At 45.1% G+C, this 9598-nt stretch overlaps 1 protein-coding gene across 1 annotated transcript; it reads left to right on the forward strand.

Moving 5' to 3' along the window:
• Positions 1-370: 370 nt before the first annotated feature.
• LOC311189076 (C-C chemokine receptor type 8-like) lies at positions 371-1429 on the forward strand (the record flags this gene model as incomplete). The annotated part of the gene is made up of 1 exon (XM_084260658.1): positions 371-1429. One exon carries the CDS (start codon positions 371-373, stop codon positions 1427-1429), a length of 1059 nt encoding a protein of 352 aa, XP_084116784.1.
• Positions 1430-9598: the final 8169 nt, after the last annotated feature.

The raw sequence follows: 9598 nt of genomic DNA on the forward strand, positions 1-9598 counted from the left end.
ATTAATTTTTCCTTGTCATGAAGGGCTAACTCACTGTGACTGAGGCATTTTCAAGGAAAACAAGAGCACCTTAATGCTCACACTGTATAGGATGCACAGGAACTCCTGGCAGGCTGCAGGTGCAGCCTTTTTGGGTGGTATGGCTGCTCTTGTCCAGCCAGTCAGACCAAGACTGCATTTACAGCCCCTCTCTGTCTGGGGGCTGACTCACTGTGTTGGTGCAGCACAGCGAGAGGCAGAAGCCACGGCAGGAGTCCTGTTCCATTACAGCCAGCCATTTATCACAGAATCACAGAATGGTGTGGGTTGGAAGGGACCTCGAGATCATTGGATCCAACCCCCCTTGCTCTTTCCTCTACAGGTGTCTGACATGGATCCCACAAACCACTTCCTTGTCACAACAGAAGATTACTTTGGATATGTCTATGGATATGATGACAGCACTGCTCCGTGCAATGAAGGAAACAGCATTCACAGGTTCACATCCCTCTTTCTGCCAATCCTGTATGGCACTGTATTTGTCATTTGCCTCTTGGGAAACTCCTTGGTCCTATGGGTCCTCCTGACCAGGAAGAAGCTGACATCAATGACTGACATCTGCCTGCTGAACCTGGCAGCCTCCGATCTCCTCTTCATTGTGCCTCTCCCTTTCCAAGCCTACACTGCCTCAGACCAGTGGGTTTTTGGCAACACCATGTGTAAGATAATGGCTGGCATTTATTACACGGGGTTTTATAGCAGTATTTTTTTTATAACCCTCATGAGCATAGACAGGTATATAGCAATTGTCCATGCTGTCTACGCCATAAAGGTTCGGACAGCCACTTGTGGTCTGATTATCACTTTAATTCTGTGGCTGGTGGCTTTCTTGGCTTCTATACCCAACATCTTGTTCAAGCAGCAGCTGGAAATCGAGCAGTCTGTGCAGTGCATCTCCACAGGCAACAATACCTGGAAGGTCACGTCTCAGTTTGCCACCAATATCTTAGGGCTTTTGGTTCCCCTTAGCATCCTCATTTGCTGCTACACCCAGATACTGAAAAACCTGCAAAAATGCAAAAATTGGAAGAAGACTAAGGCAATCAAGATGATCATCATCATTGTCATTGTTTTCTTCCTCTTCTGGACTCCCTTCAACATTGTGCTCTTCCTAGAGTCTCTGCAGAGCCTGCACGTCATCAACGAATGCAAGGCCAGCTACCAGATAGCCCTGGCCCTGCAGGTGACAGAAACCATCTCCTTCATCCACTGCTGCCTGAATCCCGTGATCTATGCCTTTGCTGGGGTGACATTCAAGCAGCATCTTAGAGGACTATTTCAGTCCTGTGTCTGTGTCCTCACCAGACCTGACAGAAGTTCCAGGTCTAGTCGGATGTTTTCAGTGACCAGCCAGTTCTCCAGCTGCTCTGACAGCGCGGGGTTCCTGTGAACTGCTGCCTTCTGCTGTGAACAGCTGGCCCAAGTTCTGACAAGGCCCTGGAGGCTGTACCACCTACACAGCACCCTTCTGTGAGGACTAGTATGCCTATGCCCCCTTTTGTGATGTGCTGTGAACCACGACATAGTCAGTGGCAGCACAAATTTCCTAAGGGCACTGGTGTGTTTGTAAAATGGTGGCCTTACAAGCTTGCCCCAGAGCGAGCTTTAGGTACGTTGTAGAGCTCTTTTTATGCATGTCAGCCAGCAGGATGCTTCCTCCAGCATTTATTTTCTCCTGTGATGAAAACATCGCTTCTGCCTCACCCCCAAATATGCTCTGCCTTGTGCAGGCAGTTCTGTAGGTGAATCCCCATGTCCCTGTGACAGGCGTGGGACACCCTCCCCGGGAAGTGGGAAGAGGGACAGGCACGGGATTGCTTCACATTGCAGAGTGGGAATCACCTCAGCCACTGCCACCATTCACCCTTTGCTTCAGTTCCTGGACAAAGAGGCTTCTCAGCTCCAGGCCCTGGTGCTTTGCTGTGGGATGGTCCCAGGGGTGCAGCCGGCTGGTCCCTGGAGCTGCTGCCACCCAAAGCAGATTTTGGTGGTGATGCCTTCCAAAACAGCAGAGGTTACCCCTATGCTGGTCACTCGTAGAGGCACGTAGCATGTAGTAACTCCATCTCTGTTTCCATACATTGTTGTGTTCTGTCATTGTAGATGTGTTACCTTTGAATAAACAGATTAACTGCTCCTTTTTGTCCTGGCTCCTTTGACTCACAAAACTATATTAGGAAAAGGAAAGGATGTTTTTACGGATTTTTCAGCCAGTATCACATGAAATACATCTGGTGGAAGTGAGAGGTACTCTGGAGCTCTTCAGCAAAACAGGTCTTCCCTCCCCTTGCCTGCTGAGAAAGATTTGTCCTCAAAATCCCAATAAGAATTCACAGAGGAAAAAATAATGTGTCTGTTGAGGTAATAATATTGTAAATGAAATTTAAAAGTTAAACAAGAGAGTACCTGGAGCCAGGAAAACCACAGCCTGGGTTTTGCAATGGTTGTATTTTTAGGGCAATTAAAATATATCCTAATTTTTCTTAGTTTTACCTTTCCATCTGAAAATACAACTGCATTTTTAAAGTGCAGTAAAGATTTCAAATACATTTATAAGCTCGATGCTAAAATATTGTTTCCACTAGCTACACAGTACACCAAAAACTTCTCTCATTTGTGATAGTATCCATATTCCTGGGTGCAGGGAAGGGACACAACTGACTGATCAAAAGGGGGCGTAGGACTGCAGAGGACTTAGAGCACCAAGGCGCTGCTTTTGAAGACGTGAAGTATCTGTGGAGAGTCCTCTGCACTTTCTTAGGCCTCTAGATTTCAGGGAATGATCATTTGATACCTGGCAGTTGTCTTTCTGCAGGTTTTGGGGTTTTTTTTGTTTTTTTTTTTTTTCCTTCTAATTAAAACTGGGCACGCAGGAGAACTGTGTCCAGCTCTAGGATCCCCAGCACAAGAAAGACATGGGCCTGTTGGAGCGAGTCCAGAAGAGGGCCACCAATATGATAACAGGGCTGGAGCACTGCTCCTACGAAGACAGGCTGAGAGAGTTGGCCTTGTTCAGCCTGGAGAAGAGAAGGTGCAGGGAAGACATTACAGTGGCCTTTCAGTACCTGAAGGGGCCTACAGGAAAGATGGGAGAGGGGCTCTTTATCAGGGACTGGAGTGGTAGGAAAAGGGGTAATGGTTTTAAAGTGAAAGGGGGTAGACTTAGGTTAGATATTGGGAAGACATTCTTCCCTGTGAGGGTGGTGAGGCCTTGGCACAGGTTGCCCAGAGCAGCTGTGGCTGCCCCCTCCCTGGCAGTGTTCAAGGCCAGGTTGGATGGGGCTTTGGGCAGCCTGGCCTAGTGCTCCAGACCTCTGATCATCTTGGTGGCCCTCTTCTGGACTCGCTCCAACAGGTCCATGCCCTTCTTATGTTGGGGACCTCAGAGCTGGATGCAGCACTGCAGCTGGGGTCTCACCAGAGGAGAGGGACAAAACCATCTCCCTTGACCTGTTGGCCATGCTAGTTTTGATGCTGCCAGGGACACAGCTGGCTTTCTGGGCTGCAAATGCACATTGCCAGCACATCTTGAGCTTTTCATCAGTCAACACTCCCAAGTCCTTCTCCTCAAGGCTGGTCTCACTCCATTCACTGTCCAGACTGTAGCTGTGCTTGGGCTTGCCTTGAGACATGGGCAGGATCTTGCACTTGGCCTTGTTGAATTTCATGAGGTTTGCATAGGCCCATCTCTGAAGTCTGTCAAGGTCCCTCTGGATGGCATCCTTTCCCTCCAGTGTGTCAACTGCACCACACAGCTTGGTGTTGGGGGCAAACTTGCTGAGGGTGCATTTGATCCCACTGTCTGTGTTGCTGCCAAAGCTGTTAAACAGCACTTGTCCCAATATCTACACAAGGAACACCATTCGTCACTGGTCTCCATGCAAACATTGAGCTGCTGACTGCAACTCTTTGAGCGTGACCATCTAGCCAATTCCTTATCCACCAGGCAGTCCATCCATCAAATCCACATCTTTCCAATTTAGAGACAAGAATGTAGTGTGGGACAGTGTCAAATGCTGTGCACAATTCCAGTTAGATGATGTCAGTTGCTCTTCCCTTATCCACCAACACTGTAACCCCATTGTAGAATGCCACCAAATTTGTCAGGCATGATCTGCTCTTAGTGAAGCCATGTTGGCTGTCAGCAATCACCTCCTTGTTTTCCACGTGACTGAACATAGTTTCCATCAGGATCTGCTTGATAACCTTTCTGGGCACAGAGGTGAGACTGACAATGGGACAGACCAGCATAAAGATGTGAGACAGAATTTTAGACATGTGACATTTGGTGCACCTCCCACCTCCCCCCCTTCCTGGATTGGGTCATGAGAAACTGATTTGATGAGGGCTCCTGGGAGATTTAAAAAGTGAACACAGCAGATCATTCTACAGAAAAAAACATTCCTGAAAGTGAAGTTCTGCTCCACTTAGGAGGAGTACTTGAAGGTTGTGCAGTCTCTTGCTTTCTCTCTCTTTGGCACCATGAAGTCCTCCTCCTTCCATAAAGTAAAATGAAGAGCAGGGTAAAATGTTGGTTTGTTCTGTGCTGGCATCTGGATTTGCCCTTATTGTCTAGCAGGTGTAAAGGTCTGTGACCTACCTAAGGGGTTATGCCCTCCCAATGGGAACAGGAGGCCAAGGGAGCTGTAGAAACTTTTCTTACCTCTTCCCCTTTAAAGGAGGGAAATGGGATGTTAATTTCTGACTAAATCCTGGAGTTTTATTTATTCTTTTTTTTTTTTTTTTGGTTGCATCTGCTCAAGCTCCTAGATTAAAACTAAATAGAAGAAAAAAACCCATAGAACTCTCAATTAAGATGCTTAACCAGTATGAAAAAAAAGTTGGAATTAACCTGTAGAAACATGCTCATAGAAATAATGTCAGAAATCATGCAATAGTTCAGGATGATAGAGCTCTGGAAAAAAAAAATCACATTAAAGTTTATTTTATAATACTACAGTACTCAAACCAATCTTTTCAGTGGCTCTTGGAAATCATGAGTATATGCCTCTGAGGAGCTGAAAAACTCACACTCCTACCAGTTGTTCTTTGCTGCCTATTAGATGCTGAGGGCAGTGGGCTCCAGGCAGACCCCTGTCACTGACATTCCCAAATGGCTTTCCAGCCCTGGGGCCACACAGTCTCAAGAGGTTAGGCTATTTGTCAAATATTGCGCAAAATTCGAAAGACATTGCAGAGTACTTCACAAGAACAAGCTTAGCTCACAAGCCACACACTTTACTAGATGGCAAAGACCTAGAAAATGTGTGCTATAGTTGCTTGAAAAATTTTTTTTCAGTGTAATTTCAACAGGGGGCTGTTCAGGGTCATGAAGAGATAACGAAGTTATTTCGCAATACTAACGATGAAGGTGGTAAATACGGTATCACATAGAGACACCGCTTCAGAGATACCAATCTGTGAGGTTCTGCTGTGCTCAGGCTAATGAGCAGCTGCCAGCTGTGACTGACAGCTCAGTTGGCTGCTGGTCCTGGACTTAGCTCATATGTACCAGTAACTGTGCGATATAAGCACGTATCTCCACGTTGTACAGCCTGCGCACCAGAACGTCCCCAGGACTGGCTTTTAGAGAGTCTCTCAGGTTCTGTACCACTTCAGGGACATGGACATCAGTAGTCTGTGACAAACAGGGGCCTGGCAGACACAAAAAAGCCTCTGTGGCTGGGATGGGAGACTTGTGGCAAACCATAATAGTACCACCAGCACAGGGCATCTAAAAAGATCACGGTAAAAAAAAACCTCGTCAACACCAGTTGTTCTATGATAGAAGATAAAATTGTAAAGTGAAAGATCTCATCTTTTGGTGGGAGGGGCAAAAGTGAAGTTATGACTTGGCATGACTATTAATTCCAGGAGCTGTTTTAGCCACTCTTCTACTCAGAAATTTCAACCCACTGCAATGTACTCTTGAGCTTTCAGTTTACTTGCCCCTTTTGCCCTCTTCTGGGGCACCTCCCTTAGCATGCCTTCCCACTCCTAAGGACTGCTTCCTCTGTTTCAGGAGTCTCTAGCATTTTGATCTCCTTTCTGTAAACATGTTAGAGGGTCCCCAGTCCTTTCCTCTTTGCTTCTCCATATAAACCTGCCAGGTTGTTGGCTCTCAAAAGCTGGAGCTGAGCAAAGCTGCCCTGTGCAGAAGGCTGGTGAGTGAAAGAAATGTGGAATGCCTCTGGCTTCACCATCTCCAGCTCAAAAACCAGAACCATTTACTGAAATATGCATCTTCTGAGTATTGTCTTGTGAAATATTCACTGAATATTACCTCATTAGGGAGATGTAATGAGAGAGAAGCTTCTGTAACCCTGTAAAGGGAGACTCTGCTTTCCCAGTGTCTTCTGCAGCCCTATTGCCACCCAGCAATAGGCTACAGGTGTTGGCATTGCCAGGACGTTGTGCTGAGTGTGCAAGGCCTCAGAACTGAGGCTTGTCAGGCTGGTTTTGTCTGAATTCATCTTGACCTGCCTGAAGCTTTATTTTTGCTTCGTTTATCTGCAACAGCAGTTCCTGTTTATTTCATACTAGTTTTTGCTTATCTTTTTGTTGCACAACCAGAGTTTTTACATAGGTAGAAGTAAAAAAAAAGTAGCTACTCTTTCTAACATGATGCTGACATGACACTGCAGCGTGGAGAAATACAGTTCTGGTGTGACAGCAGAGACCTTGAGAGGTAGGGAGAGAGGGTGAGGGACCCTTTCATGAGGAACTGACAGGCTGAAACCATTGACCCTAGGACTTAGAGTAGCAATGGAAGAGAAAAAGCATTACACTTAGAAAAAGTTTACATATGGAGTTGGACTCAATGATCTTTACGGGCCCCTTCCAGTTCTGTATATTCTGTGATTCTAAAAGTGTGTATACAACAAAGATAACTATTATTATTGTTGTCATTGTTATTAAGATGTTTCTGCCCAGAAGTATTGTCTTTTTCATTTTTTTCTCCTTTTTCTGAGATAATTATATCTATACTGATTAGGGTTGTTGGATTACTGTGCTAAAAGATCAGTTGCACTGACAATAAATTCTTGGGTTTATGTAAAAGGTGTTTTTGTTTTGCCCATAACAGAATTGAGAGCATTGAACTTGCACCACAAACGAGGCCAACTAGGCAGCACTGAGACAGGATGGGTTGTGGCACTGCAAACTAAAAGATACGGCACCACTTTGGGGAAACCCAAAACAGGTGTGAGAGTGAATGTTTCTCACCCTGAAAGCTTGAGATTTCAGAGGTGTCTATAAAATAACCAATTTAAAGCCAGGTTCAGTCAAACTCTTGAGATCCACCGTTGAATTCAGAGAGGCAGGATGCAGCAGTCAGCGGGGTCTGTATAATGTTTTTGAGGCCTTCACATCGGTGTTAAAAAGATACAGGGAAGAACTACTTAGTATCTTTTTATTTAAGATAAAGAAGAGTTGGATCAGCCAAAATCAATGATGTTGCTCATCTGTGGCCATACACTGTAACTACTTGCAGACCTTACCTTAGAATCTTGGCTACAGAACCACACCTCACGTGGTCTTTCTGACACCTCGTGTGGATTTTGTTCATCTTAATTAGAAATACATTAGAACCCAAGTACATTATCCAATGCAGGCCCCAAACACATTAATAAATTAACCCAGAAGTGAGATACAAAACTTTCTGTGGTTTACAATTTTCTGCTGAAATGACCGCATAACACCACTAAGTTCTTAAGCTTGCCTAACTTCAACTTTCTTTAAGAACCTGAAAATCTCAAGAGGTCTGATGAAACTCTGGTCACCCCTACATGACTTCCACGCCCAACCTCCTTCTCTCTATCTCAGTCAGAGTTCCTTTCCTTCTCTTGAGCTGGAGAAGATCATTAGGCATCCTCTCTTATCCATTCGGATGCACTACAGTGTGAGCTACTCAGTCTGTCTCCCCTCCTAATGAGCTATTGTGTTCTTCTTCTTCACACTCATTCTCAAGCTAGCTGGTAAATTGTGTTTTCCCTTGTCACAGCTTTCTGATACAGTTTTTCCAGGTTGTGGCTGATATCCAGATCCTTTGGCCCTAATTTTTCTAGGTCTTTTTCTCAGACAGAGACAATGTTAGGTTATATCCCAGTAGAGACTCACTGATTTCAGGGGAAAAAAAACCCACAGGCTTGTGGTACTTAGACTTAGCCCACAGCCTTTTCAATGAAATGAGCAGAGGGAGGGAAGTTGGAGTTGTCAGTGATGAGCACTGTGTAAGTATTTAATGTTAAATGCATTTAACATACGAACAACTAGGAGATAAGAGATGACCCCTTGTCAGCGAAAACCAGTAACAGACAATAAACTTCTTCACTATCCAAGGACAAGTGCTAATTATATTGAAAATAATTTGTGACTTGACAAAGTCTTGTAAAATGGAGCATCGGTGTACGTTGTTAATTCCCCAAAGCAGCATGTCAGCAATAGTTTGATTTGAGAATTCAGGTGGATCCAAATGCACTTGTGGCAACACAAATACATGTTTTTTCCTTAAGGTTCACTTTATGGAGGATTTTATGCCAGTATACTTTACCATCTTTCCTTTGAATTCTCTCGCTCAGATGGCTTTTCAGTTAGAACTTATTTTTATCACTTATTTGTGGCTTGCTTTCATCTTAGCACTTACATAATCTTTTCCAAGAAGAACGGCAAACTAGTTTGCATGTGCTAAAAATACCAGCATAAAACAAATAGTGCGATGTGATCTGAGAGAGTCACAAATACAGGTGGACTTGGCTTCACGTCGCAGTTGCTAACACTGTTTTGCATGAACAGCCTATGCGCAGCCTTTCAACTGACAGAGCAGAGGGAAAATACCTTACTTGTGGACAAAGCTGTCAGCTAGCTCTTCCACTCCCATTATGAGACAGCAATTAGCACTGCCTTTATTTGGGGCAGGGTGGGAGGGTGGTGGTGGGTGGGGGGGAAGAGAAAGAACACCATAAAATTTACCGCACCGTAGTACAGAAGATACCACGGTGATCCTCATTTGCTATGGATGGAGAACAGCAGACTTGTCTGTGGTAACACGGGCTCTGTGGTGTGGTTAGTTTGCTGTGGACTGTGGGAAAGGAGGTTTTGCTGACTTACCTAAAGCCCGGTGTTTTTGTGCAGTTTGAAGTTATTAAGGAAATGGCGTCCCCATCCTGTAAATAAAACCTGTTGGAAGATGATTCTGGTCAGATTCAGTATGTCCGTAAGTTGGTGTCTCATGGCTGCTAAGCTGGCTTCAGGCTGCTGGACTCTCCATGGGGAGTTTTCTCAGAAATAAAGCAGGCTCCACCAGACAGGCACACAGGAGTGTGAGACCAGTCTCTGAGAAGACCGAAGACTATGTGGAGCTGGTTGTGTCTTCTGGATTCAGTTTGATTGAGCAACCCCACAGATACCTGGGAAGCAAAATCGGGAAAGACTGATTGGCATCAGAGATGCCAAGTCCTGTGCCACAAATACTACTGGAATCTGTAAGCTTGTTGCAGGCCAGGAATAAGTTCCACCAAAAGATTTAAGCACTTAGGCCTGAATTTATCCTAATTATCTG

The sequence above is a fragment of the Gallinula chloropus genome (assembly GCF_964237585.1).
Source record: "Gallinula chloropus genome assembly, chromosome: 2".
Taxonomy (NCBI): Eukaryota; Metazoa; Chordata; class Aves; order Gruiformes; family Rallidae; genus Gallinula; species Gallinula chloropus.